The following is a 27,039-nucleotide window of genomic DNA, read 5'->3' as shown; positions in this document are numbered from 1 at the left end:
GATCGCCGCCCCCGATGACGTACGGGGGCGCGGCGATCGCAATAAAGATGGCGGCGCCCGCGCGGCGCCGTTTTTTTAAACGCCGCCGGCGACTTTGCCGGCGGCAATGACATGGTTAATAGCCGCGATCGGTGCAAGCACTGACCGCGGTTATTAGCAGTGTGGGTTTTCTGCAAAATGCAAAAACCCCCACCTTTGTATGAAGAGGACTCAGCCCGTGAGCCCTCTTCATACACTTCTTATACCTCTGCGCCGTAGAGCTACGGCACAGAGCGTTAAGGGGTTAATACATCCTCTCTCTTTTCTAGGTTCTTAGGAGGTTCAGAATTTTGGGTGCAATTTTTTTCATCTTTATGAAAATTGTCAAATCTGTTATTTTGAGGCACTTGCTTAGGTTTAATTGACTTTGAGAAGCCTAAATAGCATAAATTATGCCATTTAAGAAACTATACCCTTCTGTATGTGAAAAATCAACTTTAAAAGTGTGTTTTTTTAGACAATACATTAATTTTGGTCAAAAATTAAACTGTTACAAAGTATTAAAGGATAAATATATCCACAAAGTTTGATACCCAATTTCTCTTGAGTATGAGGATGCCCCATATGTGTTCCTAAACTGCTGTAAGGGCACACAGCTGGGCATAAAAGGGAAGGAGCGCCATTCAGAGCAGATCTGCATTGTCATATGTTACAGACTATAAAATGTTTATTTTTTTGTAATTTGGACATATGGGAGATTATTTTTTTTTGTGTGTATGAGATCCACTTTTCAAGTACATCATATACAGGGGGTTCAATAGCTAATAATCAGATATTATTAACTCTATCTTGGTGTTGGTTAAAAAAAATCATTAATTCTTGTTTATTGGTTTTAAAGGAAACATACCACTTGAAGTGGCAGGTATAAGAGGGAACTACCGAGCACCAGCTCAGGGTGAGCTGGTGCCAGAGCTTATTTTTGTTAGTGTTTTAAACCGCAGTATCGCGGTTTAAAACACTTTTTAAACTTTATGGCCGAAGCTGCTTCGGCGCAGGGAGGTACGCGCTCGGCCCACCATGCGCGCGACCGTGCACGCGGCTACATAGGAAGTGAATGAGAGCCGCGGGCACGTACCGCGTACCTCCCTGCGCCGAAGCAGCTTCCCTCTTATACCTGCCACTTCAAGTGGTAGGTTTCCTTTAAGCATTTTTTTCCTGGAAATTCATTGTACCATTAAAATAACGTGTTGTCTTTATTCTATGGGTCATCACGATTACGATAATACCCCGTTTTAACCCTAGGTACTTTAACCCTAGCCTATCTGGATGATCCTACCATATACTGCCATACTACTGTGCACATTGTAATCAATGGGTTAAAATGAGACAGCCTCTTCGAAAGACCCGAGGTTGTCATAGCAACCGATTGTTGCTCCACGATGACGTCACAGGGAGCTAAGATCCCCAACAAGATGGCGTCGCCCATGTGCCGCCATGTTTTTGAAGCCGCAGGCAGCTTTGCCTGCGGCGATGTGCAGGTTAACACCGGATAACTGTGTTACCGGTAAGTATTTGCTGCGATATGCAGCAAAGACTTACCATCTATGGAGATGGCTTGGCTCGTGAGCCTTCTCCATGCACTGGCAGCTGACCCGTGACATGCTATTACATCTCGGGTTGTTAAAGGTTTAAGGGGCAGGAGATTTATATTTTTTTGTTTACAGAGGTATTTTAGAGCTTATTTTTTTCATTCTGCATAGGCTTACATTAGCACTTTTAAATCGTGCATTACTGAAGGCAGCCCTGGGTTCCTTATCGGACCTTAGGGCCTCGGACCTCCCTGCACGGAGGGTGCCGATTGTCACTATGACAGTGGCGTCTATAGTGTTAAACAGGCGGGATCAGGATAGTTGCAATCCCGGCTGTTACTGCGGGATCCCAGCTACCGCATACTGCCAGGATCAAACAGGCTCAGTTTCAGAGCCTGGGCAATTACCATGATGTAACTCTACTTCAAGGTGCAGGAATTACCGGCATCCTATGAGAAAGAGTTACTATAGGGTGTGGGAAAGGGTTAAGTTGATGTTCAAATGTAAGTAGAAAAAGATATATTTTGTAAATGTAGCACCTGTCAAAATTGGATTTTGAAATTTTGGTGGGCAGAGAGGTCTGTATGTACCTAGTAATCAGAAGTCAGGGAATGACTTTATTCTGTTTGATACCAACACATTTTAGTCAATAAAAGCAGAAAATGGATATTCAGAGATAATTATTTATAATTGTTACTTAAGTACATACCGTGAAAAATGTGCTCAAGCAGCAATTCTTTGGAATCTTTTTCCATATTACAGGCTGCAGGACATAAAGCTGTTGAAACCATTTTTGAATCACAATTCAAAGGGCAATATTGCTGCCAATTGTCCTTGAAATACCAGCTTTCAGTCTCATCAATGTCCATAAAAATAAGTGAGAAGTCTTGCATTGATAGCTGAAGAACATTGGATCTTTTTAAGACTTTAGGTCGACAGATCAGCAGAGGTCCAAAGAGTCCAGAATTGAAGTCTTTGTACTTGGAGAAAATCATAAGATAAATTTCATGTTAAAGTTTTACTGACTTTTAAATGGTATTGTTATTATAGATTATCACAAGGGATTTAAATAACATCTGACAGAAACTTTTGTTTGCACAGTACACTGGGTGGTTGTTGGGTGTAATTGTCAACCAAACTCTTCAGTATACTGAGATTTTGGTCCCTTCAAAGGAAAGCAAGACAGGGTTAAGACTGAATGTGATGAGTTCACTGCTGTTTGTCTGGATTCAGAGAGGGCTTTGTGTAGCTAAATCAAAGTTATTTCATTTAAAAAGTTGCCTTTAATAGCACAATAGCATAGTTATTTAATAGCACAATAGCATAAACTCTTCTGTGTCCTTTCTTTATTAGGGGAGGAATTGAGAAAACAGTCAGAATCTTTGACAGGACTCAATGCACGAGCTGCTGTTGTTAGATGCCTCTCAGAGTGCATGGACCACATGGAGATGTGAGAACACAGTTTAGCTGGGCAGGAGTGGCTTACTAAATCACCCGCACCTAGAATGCACTAGAGAAACCTCCAGGCAGTCTGATGAAGAAGCTTTGTGTACTTCCATGAGCCGAGATTTACTAAAACCCCTGCACCAGTTTTCTGCCAGACTTTGCACGTTCTTTTATGTGCAAACTGCTTCTACATATACATGTCCGAGACATGCTTGTGGCGCACACTGCACTATACCCACCGTGACACAAAATTCTGCTCTAAAATTTTAATGCTCAGTCGAACCATGCGCCTCATTAACATGCAAAGTCTGACAAAAGTATGTTTCACTGCCCTATGTTAAAAGTGCAAAATAAAACATGGTACACTCTGACAAAGCAGTGCAGGGGGCACTAGATTCATGAAGAATGGGCACCACAAATTATGAATTTAGCGCCCTCTGCACACTACACGGGCAAACTGCACATAGTAAATGTACCAGATAATGGTCATTTAAATATATTGATATGTTGTAGGGCATGCCGTTGCTGATCACATCCTGTTCACACTGGGCTGAATAGGAATGAGTACATGTGAGACACATCCCCTCTCCTCTCTGCACTGCTCTCAGCTGCTAGGAGCCCTAATTAATGTAATAAAACATATTCACTCTTATCTCTCTCCCTGTACATACTCATCTTTCTCTACACTTGTATATAAACAAATAATCAACCAGACAGAAGCTGCAGCTCTCTCTTGCACACAGTCACCCCTCCCCCCCCTTCACTGCATTCTTGAAACAGGAAATGGCAGAGAGAGAGAGAGAGAGAGCAGTGATATGTGCACTGTGCTTCTCCAAGTCTTCAATCTGTCCCATGTGCTGTGCTGCAGTTTTAGCTAAATACATACATACATGCATATAATATTGATGGATAGATAGATAGATATAGAATGCATAAAATAACACTTTATTAGATCAATTAAAACAAATCCATTTAAAAAGACAACATAGACAGGGACACATACACATGCATATCCAGACCAAGGGTGCTGTGCTGCCAGGAGCCCTAACTAATGTAATAAAACACCTACACACCTTATCTCTCCCTATCCTCAGCTTGTTTGTAAGCAAACCCATACCTTAACCAGACTATACCTTCTATACCTTTATACAGGTTACTGTGATAATCATAATTCCTTATTTATATAGCACCTGCAGATTCCGCAGCACTGCACAGAGTTTGCTAATTATTTGTTAATAAGTTTATTTATTTATAAGTTTGGTCTATTTATCATGTATATTAATTTATTTGACCATTGGTGGACTTTTTCAGCGTATGTTGTTGTTACGGGTGCTCACGGTGTAGGTTGTTGTTAACCTGGCACTTCTCACCAGATTCCTATCCGTGGCCCAAGCACGTGTGTTCCTAGGTTTCAGGGAATTTAAAAGGCCAGCGCACCATTATTTGGCGCTGGCCATTTCCCAGAAGGCTATTTCAACCTGCTTCTCCCATCACACCCTGCTGGATCTTCGTGCCTTGGAGAAAGCTTTGTCTGATGTTGTTGTGATTTCCTGTTGTGACCCCGGTTCCATTCCTTACTACACTCCTTCGCTGCCTGCCTGGACCAACTGCTACGTCCCCGACTCCTATCCTGTGCTGCCAGTCCTGACCTCTGCCTGTCCTCAACTAAGAGATTGCCTGCGGTTCCTGTACCTTGAACTTTTTTGCCACTGCAGACAAGTCACGCCTGTGGAACAGACTGGTGGTACCACGCCGCAGCAAGACCATCCTGCTTTGTGGCGGACTCTGGTGAAGACCGGGAGCTATTTAGATTCTGGTCCCAGGTGTTGGCTTGTGTCATCGTCCGCAGTGGTTCAGAGGATCCACTACCTCCGATCCTGACAGTTGTCCTTTTAAATAGATTTGTTTGAATTGATCTAATAAAGTGTTTTTGTGGTATTATTTTTGGAACAATCTAATAAATCTTGTGGGGGTACTTGTATCATTGTGAACTGTAATTTCAAAAGTTATAATACTGAATTTTTTCTTGTCATTAAATAAACCATGACAATTCAACTTATGTATATTATTCAGCCTTTTAGATACAAGCTCCACACTTGTTTGTGTGGGTGTGTCTAAGATGCACAAGCTATAGTTTTATTGGTCAGCAGCACATGCTTGTGATAATGTCACAGGAGGCTGCTTCAGCTTTTCCATCTTGCTGATGGAAACCATTGTTGCTATGCGCCAAAAAGGTACCAAATGGTGACTGAGAGACTTTGAGGAATGATTCCCAAGCACACCTGGAGCAGAATGATGTTTTATTGCTCAGAATGCCAGGCACTATGATGTGTACATGTTTGTAAGAGATCAGAAGCAGAAAAAAGCTCTTAATTAACTTTGTTAAAGAAGATGACAATGCAAAAATGTATGTTTATTTTCTAAAAAAAAAAATTTTTGCAAAACATCAACAACTATAAAATCTATGTAAATTAGCCAATGGAGTTAGGGAAATCCATGATTAAATATACTAGCTATCTATCCTGTACATCTAGAATCCATAATATGAAGAATCACATGTCGAGTAACTGCTAGATAATAACAAAAATTGCCTACAATTTTTATACAGATTTAGAAGTTTAAAAGAGAACACTATTTTCAGTTTTGAAATTAGAAATTTACTGTAGCTCACCGGGTGTGCATTAGATGTATAAAACCAAGTTCTGCATTCTTCTTCAACATCTGTTGGTCCAAATTGAGAGCTTACTTTTCCTGTGTATGTACGGGTGTGTTGTGGGGCAACATTTTTCTCTTTCCATGGTACTGCTAGAACGTTAGAGTAGAAGCTATATGGACGAGAAGCCATGTTCTTAAATTGTACCTATAAGGGAATAACAGAAGTGTATATTTATATATATCTATAAAAAACCAAGGAGAAGATGTGGAGCAGCACCGTGTATGCAGAAAACAGTCGGGTGCAGGTCTTCAGAAGGGTCTGACAGTGACCCCCCAAATCCAGAATCAAACAGCAATGAAGCAGCACTCCGTTAAATAAAGTGAAGTCTATTTATTCCACCATAATGATGCGACATTTCGTCTCTTCCATCAAAAAATTCTCAAGCATGATATATATAAGCAGTTTGTACTTAAGTTGAATTTCTATGCAAGTCGGAAATGGTATATTTTATATATTTTTTAATTGCAATCCCAGAAAAAAAAATGTTCCTGTGACAATTGGATTTTAAAAATTTTGTGCTGTTATGGGAACAAGTATTATCAATGAAGCATCATTACAGATACCTTACAGCTGATCATTGCAGCCTGGGACTAAAGTAAAGCATCCAGATAGGTTTCCCTAAAGTCACAGTGGGCAGAGAGGTCTGTCTGTAAGTAGGGGTCATCTGTAAGTGTAACTGTCATTTCAAAAAAATTTTGATATGTTGTAGGGCAGGTAATTTTAAGCACTTTTGCAATTGGATTAGTTACCCGAATCTTGCTCCTTTCTCTTGTATTCTGCAGACTTGCCCTAGATGGCAGTCATCTCTCATATGTCTGTTACTATTGACATTCTCTTCATAAAGAAGCTGAGACTACAGGAGGGAAAGACCCCCCTCCCATCTGTCTCCCTCCAATCAGCTGATCACCTCATAGCTCAGTACTCCAGCTCTCATGTGTCACTACTCCAGCACTGTCATGTGCAGGGAGAAGCCCTGACTAATGTAGTGACCAAACACCTAAACTCTTATGTCTCCTCAGCTTTCCCTAAACCTGTATACTGTACAAATAAATAATCCACACAGACAGAAACTGCAGCCCCCCCCCCCTTCCCCCATCACCTCACACAAGGAAGTGGCAGGAGACACTCTCCAAGCTCTGCCCTCATGTGCTGTGCTGGAGTGTTACTTAGATAGATAGGCACATAACTAGATATGAGATAGATAGATAGATAGATAGCTCTGGTGTCATTGGTCAGCACCAGACCCTTGTGATGAGGTGACAGGAGGCAGGCTCTGCCCCTCCATCTTGCTGATTGTAGTTTTTTCGAGAGCTGGAAACCATGGTTGCTATGGGACAAAAGAGGTACTAAATGAGGACTGAGAAGCAAAATACTTTAAGGAATGATTCCCAGGGACACCTGGAGCAGAATTATGTTTTTTTTTTTGCTCAGAATAACGGTTACACTTTAAGTCATTGATCGCCTGTATAATTAATAGCACTTCAGCAGTAGTCCACGTTAACAGTTCTAAATTTCTTCAAACAGTTTAACAAAAACAAAAGTAGCTATCTGCAGCACATAACAGAAAAGGAAACACAGTCCATATAAAATTTCTTGACAAGAATCAATCTACCAACATGGGCAGCAAAACACAGCACTGTCTGTGTTTTCTCCAACAGCTCTGCACACTATCTAGCAGAGGCTCAGGCTTTAAACACACAACCCGCAATGTTATCTAAAACATTAGCTGGATATATTGGAATAGTTTCCCCACCACTACTCCAGTAAAAATCGTCCTGGATCAACTGAAGGAAGCAGCTATAATAAATATCAAAATGTCAGAAACTTTTTCAGAAAAGGTTTCTGACCAAACACTAACCAGTGCATTTCACTGAGGCCAGGTACCTTGTTGACACATAACTACCATCAATAAAGGCCCCTTGTGCCTTCTCATTATATATACAGTATGTATATGTATACATATATACACAGAGAGAAAGAAAGAGCGAGAGAGCAAGAATATACTGCATATAAAGGCATATCTGTTAATTATATATTAGATTTTTTTTTAATACATGGGAGGCAAATGCACATATAATTTCAAGATCTGAATAGCTTTTACTATATTTATGAACTTTATTTGTAACTGACATATTTTGTAATAAACAAAAGAACACAGGTGTTGTACCCTCTAACAGAGGAACATTGAACTTTGGACATTTGTGAAAATTTGAATATTTCCCCTATGCAAACTCAGCACTTCTTACTTTATTTTAAAGGTAACAGGCAACTGTTCACTGCAGACCCTAACTCTCTGAAAATATTTTCCATTGGGGTGCACCACGCCTTACCTTCCCTTACCATGCCTTCCAGAGAGCAGCAACACAAAGTGACACCTTGACAATGTATGGCGGAACCAGCACAGCATTGGGGCCACACATCCACACGCGTCCTGCTTTCACCAATATAATAGAAAAATGATGAACAAATATGGATTGTAGCTTCACTCCAGGGTCCCCTGAAGAGGAAGAATCAGGGAACTCAGAGCAGGAGCTCCAATGACAATCCATCTGTATCCACACCTTCTTGCTCCTAATGTATTGGATCACAAAACTAATCCATTTGGTCATAGCTGGCAAACTTGTTGGGATGAAGGCCTGGGTGCCGACAGGAAGGGCTCTGAGTGCCACCTCTGGCACCCATGCCATGGGTTCACCACCACTGGCATAGACTGTAACCGAGATCTGGTGCTTGCATTGTAAATAGAGATGGGCTAAATTTTTGAAATTCAGTTTGTCCCGATTCGCAGAATTTTTCGAAAAAATTTGATTCGGTCCGAATCGAATCATGACGAATCGCGTTAAAAAACAGGTATTTCCTGGCTGCAGAGACCCTGTAGGGCAGTGATGGCGAACCTTTTAGAGGCCGAGTGCCCAAACTACAACAAAGACCCGCTTATTTATCGCAAAGTGTCAGCACAGAAATTTAATTTGTGATTTATACTCCCTTATTTGTCACAGTTTTCATTCATACCAGCACCTGAGGACACCAATAAAGCAGAAAATAGTCCCAGGTCGAGCTGTCACTTTAAAATAGCTCAGTGCACAGCAAGTCCTGGGCTGTCTGGGACTGCAGGAAGATACCTGGAGTCATCTCTGGTGATGGCCTGAGTGCCCACAGAAAGGGCTTTGAGTGCCACCACTGGCACCAGTGCCATAGGTTAGCCATCACTGCTGTAGGGTGTTGTTCCATGCTTAAATATATATAGGGAGCATGGTTTGGTCTTCAAACAATGCTGTGTTTTAGTATGACTTGCATAAGACGGCCGCCGCTCTTAGAATCGCTTCACTCTTCACTTCTATGTGCACTTACAGAGGCCAACTTCACCAAATAAGCAAAGCAGGAACGCAGCCTGACAAGGTAACGTCTGTGCCAGCTCGAAAGGACCGAGCTGAGGGCCAAAATCCCACTATAACATCAAAGAGTGCACTCTTTTTACACTGACATCAGATGATTCCATAGATTACTACAGACCCTGTTCTGTTAAACGAGGATACATGTAGAAACCCCCCTAAAGAGTGGAGAGGGTGTTGGCAGTAATTTTGCATTGACGTCACTGATCATTTTGCCCTTCTTTTCACGCGTTATTGTCCTCTTTCAATCGGTCAATAATCCATCATTATTGCTAAAGCCAAAAACAAACAGGAGTTGATCCAGAATATGATCCAGAGATGAGCAGCAAATTGGATACTTGAATGTCCTGTCTGTTCTGTATCCACACCTGCTTTTGGCTATCAATCCTGAAGCTTTTCATCCTTCTGGCAGATGAAATGTGGGGGAAAACCAAACACTGGCAACGTCATAGAGTGGTGGAGGGTGAAAACAGCATTATGGAAATCACAGGGTGTTCCAGGAAGACATCGGTCAGTTGGCAGCAGCAAGAGTAGGCTGCCGAGTGGCACAACGACAAATTATGGAGGTGGCGGAAGCATGGTAGGCCACAAAGGGGCACAATGATAAGAGTGTGGAGGTTGCAGCAACTGCATCAGCAGCGGCAACAGGAGGCCACAAAGTGGCACAATGATAAGAGTGTGGGGGTGGTGGCAGCAGCAGTAGCCCACAGGTGTCAGCAACATGGTGGCAGAAACAGGGAAAGTCACAGAGGGGCACAATGATATAGTGTGGAGGTGGCATCAGTAGCAGCAGATTGGAGACGCCACATCCATTATACATTACAGTTTTCCTGAAAAAATCAGGCCTTTAACAAAAAAGAACTCCAAAGGTGGCACCAGCAGCATGAGGTCAGAGGGGTGGAAGTGGCGGCAACATGATAGGCCAAAGAGTGGCACAATGATATAGTGTAGCGGTGGCATCAGTAGCAGCAGATTTGGGACGCCACTTCCATTATACATTACAGTTTTTCTGAAAATGCATCATCAAAAAATCATTAATGGCTTTTCTCTGTTCATACAGGTGGTCTAACATATGGAGGCTATAATTCCAAAGGGTGGAAACATCGCATATCAGACTATGTTGGGGTAGGCCTTCTGACGCTGCAACTCGAGGAGGGTGTGTTTGGCTTTGTAAGAATGGCTGAAGTGCATGCATGGTGTTCTGGCCATTTTTAGAATGTCTTGCCTATGGCTGGAAGACTTCTGTGCCCTGCACATGTGGTATGGTGGGGCAGCACTTGTGGAGGCTAAGGTGGTGGTGGAGAAGGAGGCGGCGGACACTGGTGCAGGAGCAGCAGTTTGTCAACGTGAAAGTTTTTGCTGTGGCTGGGCGGGAAGCACATTTACCCAGTGGACTGTAAAGGACATGTACTGGCCCTGACCATAGTTAAAGCTCCACACGTCCGTACTGGCGTGCACCTTGGAAGAAACTGATAAGCTCAGGGACTGGCCCACCTTCTCTTGTACATAATGGTGAAGGGCTGGGAGTGCCTTTTTGGAAAAACATGGAACTCTCCACCTCGGTTCGGCACAAGCCATTAGTCCATGACTTGAAAAGGGAGAGACTGCAGTACCAACAACTCCGACAAGAGCATGGTCAGCTTCTGCACCTTAGGATGGCTGGACGCATAGAGATGTCTCTTTTAATCGCCTCGCTCAACGACTGCTGGCACCAAGCGTAGCGAGAAGCAGGAGCATCTGGACCTGGAGATGATGTCAAAGACAAACAGCTCCCTTCGGCAGAGGTGCTGGAGCCTTGACTTGCTGAAACAGCTTGTGTGCCACTAGGCGCTGCTGCTGTTGCTTCGCCTGCAGGATGGACCACATCTGACACCCGTTTCTCCCAGGCCATTGGATGGTGACGCTGCATGTGTTGGCGCAGGGCCGTGGTACCAAGGCTCCCTAGCCACGCTTCACTTTTTGCCTGCAGACACGACATATACCCACGCTCGGCTCCTCTGGTTTCTTTACAAAAAATTGCCACACCGCCGAGGTGGTAATTTTACCGCCAACACTCTGCACTGAGCGACTACTACCGCCGCTGCCTCACTGAGCCGCTGTGCCACAGCTTACTTAGACCTGCGAGTCAGGACTTGTACCCCACGGACGTTTGGCTTCAGTTCTCACACTGCTGCCACCCTGCTCACTCACGGCCACGGCTCTGCTGCCTGACGCACAAGCTGACACTCTCTTCGCCTGACGATGATGAATCCCATGCTACACCCAGCTCCCAAGTGCGATCAGCTACATCATTGTCAATTTGCATTTTCCGGTCACTGCTACTCTCCTAACCGGTGTCAGTATGCACAGCCTGCCTGCTTCAGGAAGCAGCAGAAGTCTGCCCCACCTCTTCACTGCCAAGCAGCTGCTGACTGTCCTCAAATACTTTGTCCTCGATGAATAGTGGCGCTGAGCGCAGACCACCTAGTAGCTCTCTGCCTGCGGGAAAGGAACAGGACATAGGCTGGCTGAGGACAGGTGAGGGCCTCTGACCTGCTTCTGGGCCATGCCAACAAATTTTTGTATCTGAGGAACCCACAGACTCTTGGCTGAGGTTGTCAGATGTTATATTTGAGGAATTAGATGACCTAGTCAACCATTCAACAACCTATGGATTGTTGATCAACACACTGCCGCTAGATGACAATGGCAGTTCTGGCCTCACAGAGTCACCCCTGCTGCGACGTCCCCTTACTGTGCTGCCACCTCTGCCTGCTCCACCTGCCACCTTTCTGTCTGACATAATAATTTATAAACTTCGTGGATTTGACACGTAAATCTGGCTGTAAACTATAGCCCAAAAAGGTATGGCAATGTGCGTTATACAGATACCCCCCAACTGACAGTGTAATATATGCGAAAATCACTGTATAAAGTATGTGGATTTGACACGTAAATCTGGCTGTAAACTATAGTCCCAAAAATATATTGCAATGTGCGTCACTCATATTAATTTTACCATCCAGCAATACCCCCAAGTCTTTTTCAGCGCCAGTTTTACCAAGTAATTGACTGTTTAGAGCAGCGTTTCTCAACCTGTGGGTCGCGACCCCAGAGGGGGTCGAACGACCAAAACACTGGGGTCGCGATCCTATTAGGTTTTTGCCACGATTCACGGAGAATAACGTGTGATAACTCACTGCTTGAGGACCTTCCTGCTGTATACAGGGGAAGCTTGAAGACCTGTGGTGATCACATGACCCTCTGGCTCCTTCTCTATACAGACTCCCTCGGAACAGATTGCTCTGCTCACCGTGAGTAGAGCCTGAAGCGGCAGGAGGAGAATCACCAGAATTGGGGGCAGGAGAAGGGGCAAAACTGGAGACAGGATGGGGGGGGGGGGGGGGGACACCAAAACTGGGGGCAGGAGAAGGGGCAAAACTGGAGACCGGAGGGGCGGGGACACCAAAACTGGGGGCAGGAGGGGAAGCACTAGATCTGGGGGCAGGAGAAGGGGCAAAACTGGAAGCAGCAGGAGGGTGGCACTAAAATTGGGGGCAGGAGGGGAAACACTAGAACTGGGGGCAGGAGAAGGGGCAAAACTGGAGAAAGGAGGGGGGTTAGAATTGGGGGAAGGAAATGGAAGAACCAAAACTGGGGGAGGGGGGACAGTATTATAGTAGTTATAGTCTTGTATATAGGGGGCAGTATTATAGTATTTATATTCCTGTACATAGGAGGCAGTATTATAGTAATTATATTCTTGTACATAGGAGGCAGTATTATAGTAGTTATATTCCTGTACATAGGGAGCAGTATTATAGTAGTTACAAAAGGGTGGGATGGAACAAAAGTGTAAGCTCACCTGTAGAAAATGAGTGGGTCGCTCCGAGTAGATGCTGCTGTGCCCACCGGGACTAACAAGCCTGGTCCGGTCCCAGGTAGGGTATGCAAGAATAAACAAGAGGAGAAAAGCGTCCTTCGGCACCAGCTTGAGTAAAAATCTTGAAAGTTTATTAGTATCAAAAAAGAGTGATTAAAAACGAAAACATAGTGAAAAAATAACAAAACATGATAAACACATGTTTGTACAAACAGGACTGGGTGACGCGTTTCGGACCTTTACATTTTTAGCGGTCCTTACTCATACCTAGCAAGCATATAGACTGACCGACATTTAAAGCCCAGATCACATGTAAAAGACCTGCCTCCATATCATGTGACAGGAGGAAACGCCCAGAGGTCATGTGACTAGTGAGTGCAAAGAGAGAAATGAATAATATGAATGTGTAGGTAAATTACTAGACTGGGATGCGTAAGGGCGACACTGATAGAAAGTAAGTATAGATAAGGAAAAGAGGTAGAAATATAAACGAAAATAGAGATGTGGAGCATGAAGTATGGCCCCGCCTAATAAGTTGTGACAGAAGGAAAAACGCCCGTCAGTCATGTGACTGTTTAGGGCTTAAGACTTAGCTATATCTTCTGTTCCTAGGTTAAGAGGGAACGCCCATAAGTAATGTGGCCCTTAAGAAGGGGAGTAACAGTTGCCATGATGATGTAAGCTGTAAACATAAAAATGTTTACAATATGTTGTAAAGTTAGAAAAAGTGGAATGAAGAAAAAGAGTTCAAATTGGCAAATGATACACAGTAAATATATGTGTTTTAGTATACATATATAAGAGTAACGGTTGCCCTGGTGATGTAAACTGTAAACATACAAGTGTTTACAATATGTTGTAAACTTAGAAAAAGTGGAATGAGGAAAAAGAGTTCAAATGGGCAGGCAAAAAAACTGTAGATATATGTGTTAGTATACATATGTAAGAGTAACAATTGCTATAGTGATGTAAACTATGAACATAGAGATGTTTACAATATGTAGTAAACTTAGAAAAAGTGGAATGAGGAAAAAGAGTTATAATGGGCAAGTAATAAACAATAGATATATGTGTTAGTATACATATGTAAGAATAACAATTGCTGTAGAGATGTAAAATGTAAACATGGAAATGTTTACAAGATGTTGTTAACTTAGAAAAAGTGGGATGAGGAAAAAGAGTTCAGATGAGCAGGTGATAGACAGTAAATATATGTGTTAGTATACATATGTAAGATCATTTCTATAGTTTAAGCCCTGTGGATGGCGTGTGCCTAAGGTGAGTATCCATTTTGCTTCTTTGAGATACAACTGTTTGTTTCTATCACCTCCTCTTTTATTGGAAAAAACTCGATCTATTCCTGTAACTCTCATGTATTGTGTGTTCCCCGCATGTAGGTCTCGAAAGTGTTTGGATGCGCCCGTGATGCTCCGGGTGCTGGCTAATGTCTTTGGGTTAGCGCCTGTGATGTGCTCTGAGATGCGATCTTTAAGCTTTCTTGCTGTGCATCCTACATACTGGAGACAGCACTGTGTACATTCAATGACATAGATGACCCAACTGGTTTCGCAATTTATGTAGCTGTGAATAGAAAAACTTTTTTCACTGCTGTAAGATTTGAAGGTATGTGTTTTGGGCATGAGTTTGCATATGTTACATCTTGTACCGCCACAACAGAAACTGCCTTTATGGGTGAGCCAAGGAATTTGTAATTCTTTGGATACAAAGACATTGGGTGAAAGTAAATTGCCCAAAGTAACAGCTCTGGTGGGGACAAAGTTTATGCCATTGTCTAAGATGTTTTTAAGAGTGTCGTTATGGTGCAAAATGGGTAGATACTTTTTGATGATAGAAATGATTTGCTTGTATTGATTACTGTAACGAGTACTGAAGTATATTTTTGTTTGGTTATTGGAAGTGTCAGGGGTTTTGTCTTTAAGGTAATGCGATCGCGGTTGTGCATCAGCTATCCTTTGCGCTCTTCTACATAGTGCTCTACTGTATCCTCTTACTTTTAAACGAGCTTCAAGCTCTTTGCATGTTTTGTAGTAACTTTGTTGAGAGGAGGAAGCCCTTTTCGCTCGAATATATTCACCTATAGGTAGATTCCTTATGGTGTGTTTAATGTGATTGCTGTCTGCCCTGAGTAATGTGTTGCCTGATGTTGGCTTTCTGTAAAGTTCTGTAGTCACTGTATTAGTGTCTGGGTGCCCGGACAGACGGACATCCAAGAAAGCAATAGTAGATTCCTGAAAATCATAAGTAAATTTCAAATTAAATTCGTTATTGTTGAGGTACGCCACAAAATCGTCGACTGTCTCCCGGTGCCCAGACCACACCAAGAGACAGTCGTCGATGTAACGCCCATACCATTGAATATCAGACAAAAACGGATTAGATTCGTGGTATAAGACTCGTTCCTCCCACATGGCGACAAAAAGATTTGCCAGGGAGGGGGAAAAACGGGCCCCCATGGGACACCCCACCTGTTGGAGAAAAAACTGGTTGTCAAAGGTAAAAAAGTTATTGGATAATAAGAAATGTAAAACGGAAACAATGTAGTCCTGCAAAGTCTCAGGATACAGACTGTATTTAGCAAGATGATATGCTATTGCACTGCAAGCTAAGCCATGGGGGATTTCAATCTGACTAGAGGCGAACAACTCGCCATCAAAGAAATCAAAGATAACCCGTACATTATGGTACGACCCTCGGATAAGGGGGGTACCATAGTGGTTCTGGATAAAGAATTATATCGTAGATCTGTTCTACAACTACTGGACGATGGTGTCACATACAAAAAGCTATCAAAGGACCCCACATTGTCTGTTACCCAAACATTGACGAAGCTTTTACAAGAAGGTTCGCATCTACAGTTGTTCGATACAAACACCATGGACTTCCTTCTACCCTCTCATCCGATATGTCCTCGTTTTTACGCATTACCAAAGACGCACAAAGGCAGCTTTCCTTATTCATATCGCCCCATCGTGTCGGGAAACAACTCACTTCTGGAAAGACTGGTCTCGTGGTTAGACACCGATACTGAAGTATACAGTGCTGTAACATCACATGATAGCCATGTGTAGTTTTGTGACCAAGTAAATTTGTCCATTGCTGCGAGGACTGCTTTACTGTCTCTGATGTAAGCGGGAAGTCTCTTAACAAGGGGCTGCTGAAGGGTGTCTAACCACGAGCCCAGTCTTTCCAGAAGTGAGTTGTTTCCCGACACGATGGGGCGATATGAATAAGGAAAGCTGCCTTTGTGCGTCTTTGGTAATGCGTAAACACGAGGTTATCTTTGATTTCTTTGATGGCGAGTTGTTCGCCTCTAGTCAGATTATGATCCATAGATAGTGAGGTTGTCATATGTAGTTGAGTGAGGTCTCTTTCTACTGCCTCTTGGAAGAGATCCATTTCTGGGACTCTTGAGTTGATAGGATAGAAATTTGGATTGCTCCTCTGTACTAGAGTAGATGTATCTACATTTTCTATTGTCTGGCTGGGTTTGGGATTTTGGAGTTCTGAAAGTTGAAAAAGGGTATACAAGTCTAAAAAACGCATCTCAAGATTGTACATGTTGTTCCTTGTGTCCCCTATGTTTGGGGGCATTGTAGTTGAAGCGTCCATGATATTCATGGTATCTAGGGGCGCTGTAGTTGGAGCTTCCGTACATGACTGTAGTGGAGTGTGAAAATGTTTTTTAACAGTACTTCAGTACTCGTTACAGTAATCAATACGAGCAAATCATTTCTATCATCAAAAAGTATGCACCATAACGACACTCTTAAAAACATCTTAGACAATGGCATAAACTTTGTCCCCACCAGAACTGTTACTTTGGGCAATTTACTTTCACCCAATGTCTTTGTATCCAAAGAATTACAAATTCCTTGGCTCACCCATAAAGGCAGTTTCTGTTGTGGCGGTACAAGATGTAACATATGCAAACTCATGCCCAAAACACATACCTTCAAATCTTACAGCAGTGAAAAAAGTTTTTCTATTCACAGCTACATAAATTGCGAAACCAGTTGGGTCATCTATGTCATTGAATGTACACAGTGCTGTCTCCAGTATGTAGGATGCACAGCAAGAAAACTTAAAGATCGCATCTCAGAGCACATCACAGGCGCTAACCCAAAGACATTAGCCAGCACCCGGAGCATCACGGGCGCATCCAAACACTTTCGAGACCTACATGCGGGGAACACACAATACATGAGAGTTACAGGAATAGATCGAGTTTTTTCCAATAAAAGAGGAGGTGATAGAAACAAACAGTTGTATCTCAAAGAAGCAAAATGGATACTCACCTTAGGCACACGCCATCCACAGGGCTTAAACTATAGAAATGATCTTACATATGTATACTAACACATATATTTACTGTCTATCACCTGCTCATCTGAACTCTTTTTCCTCATCCCACTTTTTCTAAGTTAACAACATCTTGTAAACATTTCCATGTTTACATTTTACATCTCTACAGCAATTGTTATTCTTACATATGTATACTAACACATATATCTGTTGTTTATTACTTGCCCATTATAACTCTTTTTCTTCATTCCACTTTTTCTAAGTTTACTACATATTGTAAACGTCTCTATGTTCATAGTTTACATCACTATAGCAATTGTTACTCTTACATATGTATACTAACACATATATCTACTGTTTTTTGCCTGCCCATTTGAACTCTTTTTCCTCATTCCACTTTTTCTAAGTTTACAACATATTGTAAACACTTGTATGTTTACAGTTTACATCACAAGGGCAACCGTTACTCTTATAAATGTATGCTAAAACATATATATTTACTGTGTATCATTTGCCTATTTGAACTCTTTTTCTTCATTCCACTTTTTCTAACTTTACAACATATTGTAAACATTTTTATGTTTACAGCTTACATCATCATGGCAACTGTTACTCCCCTTCTTAAGGGCCACATTACTTATGGGCGTTCCCTCCTAACCTAGGAACAGAAGATATAGCTAAGTCTTAAGCCCTAAACAGTCACATGACTGACGGGCGTTTTTCCTTCTGTCACAACTTATTAGGCGGGGCCATACTTCATGCTCCACATCTCTATTTTCGTTTATATTTCTACCTCTTTTCCTTATCTATACTTCCTTTCTATCAGTGTCGCCCTTACGCATCCCAATCTAGTAATTTACCTACACATTCATATTATTCATGTCTCTCTTTGCACTCACTAGTCACATGACCTCTGGGCGTTTCCTCCTGTCACATGATATGGAGGCAGGTCTTTCACATGTGATCTGGGCTTTACAAACATGTTTGTACAAACATGTTTTTATCATGTTTTGTTATTTTTTCACTATGTTTTCGTTTTTAATCACTCTTTTTTGATACTAATAAACTTTCAAGATTTTTACTCAAGCTGGTGCCGAAGGACGCTTTTCTCCTCTTGTTTATTCTATTATAGTAGTTACATTCCCGTACATTGGGGGCAGTATTATAGTAGTTATAATCTTGTACATAGGAGGCAGTATTATAGTAGTTATATTCTTGTACATAGGGGGCAGTATTATAATAGTTATATTCTTGTACATAGGGGGGCAGTATTATAGTAGTTATATTCCTGTACATAGGGGGCAGTATTATAGTAGTTATATTCTTGTACATAGGTGGCAGTATTATAGTAGTTATATTCTTGTACATAGGGGGCAGTATTATAATAGTTATATTCTTGTACATAGTGGGCAGTATTATAGTGGTTATATTCTTGTACATAGGGGGCAGTATTATAGTGGTTATATTCTTGTACATAGGGGGCAGTATTATAGTAGTTATATTCTTGTACATAGAGGGCAGTATTATAGCAGTTATATTCTTGTACATAGGGGGCAGTATTATAGTAGTTATATTCTTGTACATAGGGGCAGTATTATAGTAGTTATATCCCTGTACATAGGGGGCACTATTATAGTAGTTATATCCCTGTACATAGGGGGCAGTATTATAATAGTTATATTCTTGTACATAGGGGGCAGTATTATAGTCGTTATAGTCTTGTACATAGGGAGCAGTATTATAGTAGTTATATTCTTGTACATATGGGGCAGTATTATAGTCGTTATAGTCTTGTACATAGGGAGCAGTATTATAGTCGTTATAGTCTTGTACATGGTTTGGGGTCACCGCAACATAAGGAACTGTATTGCAGGGTCACAGCATTAGAAAGGTTGAGAACCACTGGTTTAGAGCATAATTATACTTTTTGTTTCCATGGCCCAAGTGCATAACTTTCCTCAAGCTTCCACAAATCCCTCTGTAATTCTAAACTATCGACCTCAGTATTTATTACTTTACACAAATTAGTATCATCTGCAAATATTGAAACTTGACTGTGTAAACCCACTACAAGGTCATTAATATAAATATTATAAAGAAGTGGCCCCAATACTGACCCCTGTGGCACTCCACTGGTAACGTCAACCCAATCTGAGAATGTGCCATTAATGACGACCCTCTGTTTTTTATCACTAAGCCAATTACTAACCCAAATACACAGATTTTCTCCTACTCCCAGCAGTCTCATTTTATATACCAACCTTTTATGTGGCACGGTGTCAAATGCCTTTGAAAAGTCCAGATATACAACATCTACACCGTCCCCCAGATACAGTCTTGAACTTACCTCCTCGTAGAAACCAATCAGATTAGTCTGACAGGACCGATCTCTCATAAACCCATGCTGACGTTGGGTTATAAGGTTGTGCACAGTGAGATACTTGAGGACAGCATCTCTAACAAACCCCTCAAATATTTTCCACACCACAGAAGTTAGACTCACGGGTCTGTAGTTTCCAGGATCACTATTTGATCCTTTTTTGTATATTGGTACCACATTTGCTATGCGGCAGTCCTGTGGGACATAACCAGTCCTCAGTGAATCTTTAAATATTAAAAATAACGGCCTGTCTATCACGGTACATAGTTCATGCAGAACCCGGGGGTGTATGCCATCTGGCCCCAGTGATTTATCTATCTTAGTGGTTGCGAGGCGGCGCCGTAGCTCTTCCTGGGTTAAACTGTTGACATTCCAAAAAGAATTTACATTATTCCTCATTGTGTCTTCCACCAGGGGATTTTCCTGGGTAAAGACAGTTGAGAAGGCGACATTCAGTAGATTGGCCCTTTCCGCATCTCCTTCCACCATGACCCCCATGTTATTTCTACATGCTACATTAGTATTGCAATATATTACAATAAATAAGTGATCAAATGATCACTTGTTCATGTCCCACTCTGGGACAAAATAAAACAGTAAAAAAAAGTTAAAAAAAAAAGTGCAATTAAAAAAATTAATATAAAAGAATAAAAGTCCCTTGAACTCCCATCCCATGCAATAATCCAATAAAACATAAAAAAGTGAAAATCACCATAAAAACCCACAACATATTGGGCATCACAACGTCCATTACAACCCGTACAATAAAATAAAATTGTCACTGAACCCGTACGGTGAACGGCGTAAAAAACACACAAAAAAAACCTTGCAAAAAAATTATGAAATTTTCACATCTGACCTGATAAAAAGCGCATGAAAAGTAAACAAAAAGTAACATTTACCACGACATGATACCAAGAAAAAGTACAGCTTGTCCTGCAAAAAATAAGCTCTAAAACAGCTCTGTAAACAAAAAAATATAAATGTTCTGCCCATTGTTACATGGTGATACAAAAACAAGCAAATTTCTCACAAAATGAGTTCTATATTCTGCAAAACAAGTTAACCATAAAAAAGCCATATAAATGTGGTATCGCTGAAATCGTGATGACCCATAGACAGGGGTGCACCTGCCATGAGGCGAGTTGAGACTTTCGCCTCAGGGTGGCAAGCCTCCTTGTGGAGGAGGGGGCGCATTTTGCAGTCTGCCAGGCGATGTACTTACATCACCGCGCAGGACGTCCCGTGCGGCGCTGCTATGACACTGGAAGCATTTGCTAGCGCTTCCTGTGTCACTGGTGCAGAAGCCTCTTGGAGGAGCGAGGGGGAGGAGGAGGAGGCGCGGGAGCGCCACATTCAAAAGTGTGGCTGGTCTCCCTGAAGTTCAGGCCCGGGCAGAGCTAACAGGAGAAGCCCCGCACACCAGTCCAGCCTGCTGCACAGAGGAGACAGCTCCATCCTCCTCCCTGATGTATCCCCTGCCAGACCTGGACCTGCTGCTGGATATCCTGTAAGTGACAAGTGTAGATGTGTGTGTGTAATGTGTGTAATGTGTGGTGTAATGTGTGTATGTGTATATAGAGGTATGACATTAATAGCTGTATATATAAGTGTAATGTGTGTATGTGTATATATAAGTGTAATGTGTGTGTATGTGTATATATAAGTGTAATGTGTGTATGTGTATATATAGGTGTAATGTGTGTATGTGTATATATAGGTGTAATGTGTGTATGTGTATATATAGGTGTAATGTGTGTATGTGTATATAGAGGTTTAACATGTGATAGCTGTATATATAGGTGTAATGTATGTGTGTGTGTATAGAGGTATAACATGTGATAGCTGTATATATAGGTGTAATGTGTGTGTATATAGAGGTATAACATGTGATAGCTGTATATATAGGTGTAATGTGTGTATGTGTATATAGAGGTATGACATGTAATAGCTGTATATATAGGTGTAATGTGTTATATATGTGTGTATATAGTGGTATAACATGTAATAGGTGTGTATATATAGGTGCCATGTATGTGTATATGCAGGTTTTACATGTTATGCATGTGTGTATATGCAGGTATACCATGTAAAGGGTGTAGATATAGGTGTAATGCGTGTATACTGTATATACAGGTATAACATGAAATAGGTATATATAAACCATGTGTGTATAATATGTGATGTGTGTTTTATAATAATTGCTGGGGGAGCTGTATAGAGTGACAGTGTATACAATGTGTACATTTTATACTACATGGCTGTACACTGTATGTATTTTGCATTCCTTTAATTTCACACCAAACCAATATGATGGATCTGATCCTGACACTCCCTTATATATTACATATATGTTGGGGAAGGGGGGATGTCTCTCTAAGGTTCGCCTCAGGCAGCAGACAGGCTTGGTACACCACTGCCCATAGAATAAAGATAACAGATTATTTTTATGGTATGGTGAACGTCCGGCGAAAAAAATGCTAAAAACCATAAACAAGAATTAATGATTTTTTTAACCACCACCAAGAAAGAGTTAATAAAATCTGATTATTGGCTATTGAGCCTCCCCCCCCCCCCCATAAATGATGTAGCTGAAAAGTGGATCTCATCCACAAAAAAAATAATCCCCCAAATTACAAAAAATAAACATTTTATAGCCTGTAAAATGTGACTTTGCAAATCTGCTCTAAATGGCGCCTCCTTCCCTTCTAAGCCTGGCCGTGTGCCCACACAGCAGTCACCACCAAATATGGGGCATGCTCATGCTCGGGAGAAATTGGGTATCAAACTTTGTGGAGTTTTTTGTTATTTAAAACTGTGTAATGGTTTAATTTTTGGCCAAAATTAATATTGTCTAAAAAAAAATTACAGCTTGTAAATTACACCTCCATTTTGTTTTAACCCCTGTGAAGCATATAAAGGGTTAACACACTACTTAAAGTTGATTTTTTTTACACATTGAAGGGTGTAGTTTCTAAAATGGCAAGATTTATGGGGTTTTACTGCTGTTTAGACCTCTCAAAGTTAGTTAAAGCTGAGAAGGAGCCTCTAAATAAGGGTTTTGGCGATTTTCATAAAATTGAGAAAAATTGCACCCACAATTCTGAACCTCCTAACAACCTAGAAAAGAGAGAGGATGCATAAAACCCTGTGCCGATGTAAAGGAGACATTCGGGAAATGTTAATTATAAAGTTACTTGGGTGCTATGACTATCTGCCTGACAAGCAGAACATTTTGAACTTTGAAAATGAATAATTTTAAGAAATTTTTGTCAAATTTCAATTTTTTTCATAACTAAACACAAAAGATATCATCAAAATTTTTGTATTACTTTGAAGTACAATGTGTGACGGTAAAACAGTCCCAAAATCCCCTGGATTTATCAAGTTATAAAGTTATAACCTCCTATAATGACACAGGGGAAATTTTAAAAATCAGGCTTGGTCCTGAAGGGTTAAAATGGCTTAGACACAAAGGGGTTAAGGGGGATCTGTATACCCCAAACAGCAGTTCTATTTAGTGACAAAATCGAATAGGAAGAAAACTGTTTGACTTTCATGTACCTGCACTAGTGAATTGTTTATGCAGCTGCTGTAGTGATTTCTGGACCTTTCACTGGGTGTCAGTTTGGGGGGGTATCTGTATAACGCACATTGCCATTGGGGCTATAGTTTACAGCCAGATTTACGTGTCAAATCCACGTAGTTTAAATAGTGATTTTCGCTGAAATTACACTGTCAGTTGTGGGGTACCTGTATAACGCACATTGCCATGACTTTTTTGGTAATAGTTTACAACCAGATTTACAACGTCGCAGCAGGGGTGACGTCGCAGCAGGGGTGACTCTGTGAGGCCAGAACTGCCGTTGTCATCTTGTGGCGTTGTATTGATAAACAACCCAAAGGTTGTTGAATGGTTGACTAGTTCATCCATTTCCTCAAATATAACATCTGTCAACCCCAGCCAAGAGTCCATGGGTTCCTCTGATACAACAATTAGTTGGCATGGTCCAGGATCAGGTCAGAGGCCCTCACCTGTCCTCAACCAGGCTCTGTCCTGTTCCTTTCCCGCAAGCAGAGAGGTACTAGGTGGTCAGCGCTCATCGTCACTATTCAGTGAGGAAGAAGTGTTTGAGGACAGTCAGCAGCTGCTTGGCAGTGAAGGTAGGGCAGACTTCTGCTGCTTTCTGCAACAGGCAAGCTGTGCATACTGACACCGGTGAGGAGAGTAGCAGTGACCGGAAAACGTAAATTGAAGATGATGTAGTTGATTGTACTTGGGAGATGGGTGTAGCAGGGGATTCATCATCATTAGGCGAAGAGAGTGTCAGCTTGCGCGTCTGGCAGCAGAGCAGGCAGCAAGCTGCTACTGTGGCCGTGAGTCAGCAGGGTGGCAGCAGTCTGAGAACTGGAGCCAAATATCCACGGGGTACAAATCCCAACTCGCAGGTCCAAGTAAGCTGTGGCACAGGGGCTCAGCGAGGCAGCGGCGGTAGTAGTCGCTCAGTGCAGAGGTTTGACAGTAAAATTACCATGTCGTCGGTGTGGTAGTTTTTTGTAAAGACACCAGAGGAGCCGAGTGTGGGTATATGTTTTATCTGCGTGCTGAAAGTGAAGCGTGGCAAGGAAGCTAACCTTGGTACGACGGCCTAGCGCCAACACATGCAGCGTCACCATCCAATAGCCTGGGAGAAACGGGTGGCAGATGTGGTCCATCCTGGAGATGCAGCAACAGCAGCAGCAACAGCTAATGGCACACATGCTGTTTCAGCAAGTCAAGGCTCCAGCACCTCTCCCGGTGTCTTTGACATCATCTCCCGGTCCAGATGCTCCTGCTCCTCGCTATGCTTGGTGCCAGCAGTCGTTGAGCGAGGCGATTACAAAGAGACAACTCTATGCGTCCAGTCATCCTAAGGTGCAGAAGCTGACTGTGCTCTTGTCGAAGTTGTTGGTACTGCAGTCTCTCCCTTTCCAAGTCATGGATTCTGCACCCTTCAGAGAACTAATGGCTTGTGCGGAACAGAGGTGGAGAGTTCCAAGCCGAAATTTTTTTTCCAAAAAGGCTGTGCCAGCCCTTCACCAATATGTACAACAGAAGGTGGGCCAGTCCTTGAGCTTATCAGTTTCTTCCAAGGTGCACGGCAGCGCGGACGTGTGGAGCTGAATCTATGGTCAGGGCCAGTACATGTCTTTTACAGCCCACTGGGTGAATGTGCTTCCCGCCCAGCCACACCAACAACTTCCACAAGAGACGGCGCTTTCTCCTCCACGTTGTCAAACTGCTGCTCCTGCGCCAGTGTCCACCTCCTCCTCCACCACCTCCACCACCTCAGCATCAACAAGTGCTGTTCCCTCATACCACATGTGCAGGGCAAAGCCGTGTCACGCAGTTCTACACCTGGTTTGCCTGGGCAAACGAAGTCACACAGGGGAGGAACTGCTCCGCGTCATGCAACAAGAAATCAATCCGTGGCTTTCTCTGCGACAACTAAAAATCGGAACCATGGTGACAGACAATAGGAGGAACATGGTGTCCGCGCTGCACCGAGGAGGGATGGTCCGTGCGCCCTGCATGGCGCACGTGTTCAATCTGGTAGTCAACAAGTTCCTAAAATCTTCCAGCCATCTGCAATACATTCTAAGAGTGGCCAGGACACTGTGCACGCACTTCAGCCATTCTTACAAAGCCAAACACACCCTCCTCGAGTTGCAGCGTCAGAACAGCCTACACCAACATAGTCTGATATGCGATGTTTCCACGTTTTTGAATTCCAGCCTCCATATGTTAGACTGCCTGTATGAACAGAGAAAAACCATTAATGATTTTTTGATGATGCAAGCGGACCCTAGCACTCCCCTATGTAACTTTGATGTCTGCCAATGGAAGCTCATGCTTGGCACCTGCCGTTTGCTCAGGCCCTTTGAAGAGGCCACGTTATTTGTCAGTAGCCAGGACTGTGGGATGAAAAACATCATTACACTGCTTCATGTCCTGGAACTCATGCTGCAAAATCTGTCTGGTCAAGGCACTGGAGAAGTGGAGACAACATCTCATGGCCACATGAGTCCGGTGGGGGCTGAACTGGAGGAGGATGAGGAGGGGGACATTGGAGCAAAAGCAGAGTCTGGTGAAATCAGTGGTTTTTCCACTCAGGTGAGTGGAAGTGAAAGAGAGGAGGAACAGGAGCATCAGGAGGAGGTAGAAGACAAGGCAGATGATCCAGCAGCAGCAGGAAATGGAGAAGATCATGCAGCAGCAGGTGGTGGCCTACTTGGACAGCACTTTACCACCTCAGGTAGAGGATCCCATGGACTACTGGGTAGCCGAACTTGATGTGTGGCCGCAACTTGCGGAGTTTGCAGTAGAGAAGCTGTCCTGCCCGGCCAGTAGTGTGGCATCAGAGCGGGTGTTCAGTGCGGGGGGGGGGGGTGGAGAATACGCTTGTCCAGCCGTAATGTGGAGAGACTGCCGTTTGTCAAGATGAATCAGGCTTGGAGCGGCCAGGATTTCAACTCGCCAATACCTAATACATCAGATTAAATCAGCCCTGACGCCTCCTAAAAACGTTGAGTAATGAGTCTGGGTTCTAACTACCGGCCTCAGCCACTTTTCTGCTGCTACCCGCCTGATGCCACACATATGCTGCCAGTTGTTCCATCTGCATCCTACCATCTTTACCAGGGACTGGAATTGTCTGCCACCTCCACACTATATCATGGTGCCACTCTGCACACTCCTGCTGCTGCAGATGCCACCTCCACAATATATCATTGTTCCACCCTGCAGGCTCCTGATGCTGCTGCTACAGATGCCACCTTCACACTATATCAATGTGCCACTCTGCGGGCTTCTGCTGCTGCTACTGATGCCACCTTCACACTATATCATTGTGCCACCCTGCGGGCTCCTGCTGCTGCTGATACTGATGCCACCTTCACACTATATCATTGTGCCACTCTGCTGGCTCCTGCTGATACTGATACCACCTTCACACTATATCATTGTGCCACCCTGCGGGCTCCTGCTGCTGATGACACCTCCACACTATATCATGGTGCCACTCTGCAGGCTCCTGCTGCTGCAGATGCCACCTCAACAATATATCATTGTGCCACTCTGCAGGCTCCTGCTGCTGCTGCTACTGATGCCACCTTCACACTATATCAATGTGCCACTCTGCGGGCTTCTGCTGCTGCTACTGATGCCACCTTCACACTATATCATTGTGCCACCCTGCGGCTCCTGCTGCTGCTGATACTGATGCCACCTTCACACTATATCATTGTGCCACTCTGCTGGCTCCTGCTGATACTGATACCACCTTCACACTATATCATTGTGCCACCCTGCG

At 42.9% G+C, this 27,039-nt stretch overlaps 1 protein-coding gene across 5 annotated transcripts in view; it reads right to left on the bottom strand.

Moving 5' to 3' along the window:
- The window catches only part of LOC140077099 (coagulation factor VIII-like), an 810,463-nt gene that overhangs the window by 423,083 nt on the left and 360,341 nt on the right, over positions 1–27,039 (bottom strand). For all 5 annotated transcript variants that reach the window (XR_011849697.1, XM_072123989.1, XM_072123990.1 and 2 more), the window contains exons 16-17: positions 5,686–5,874; positions 2,278–2,548 (exon numbers count right to left, since the gene is read on the bottom strand). Coding sequence is in view for 4 of the 5 variants with exons in the window: in XM_072123989.1 (XP_071980090.1) it covers positions 2,278–2,548; positions 5,686–5,874 (460 nt within the window). In the remaining variant the exon portion in view is untranslated. The remainder of the gene's footprint in view (positions 1–2,277; positions 2,549–5,685; positions 5,875–27,039) is intronic.

Source organism: Engystomops pustulosus, chromosome 9 (assembly GCF_040894005.1).
Source record: "Engystomops pustulosus chromosome 9, aEngPut4.maternal, whole genome shotgun sequence".
Lineage (NCBI taxonomy): Eukaryota > Metazoa > Chordata > Amphibia > Anura > Leptodactylidae > Engystomops > Engystomops pustulosus.
This window is presented reverse-complemented; position numbering and strand designations above follow the sequence as displayed.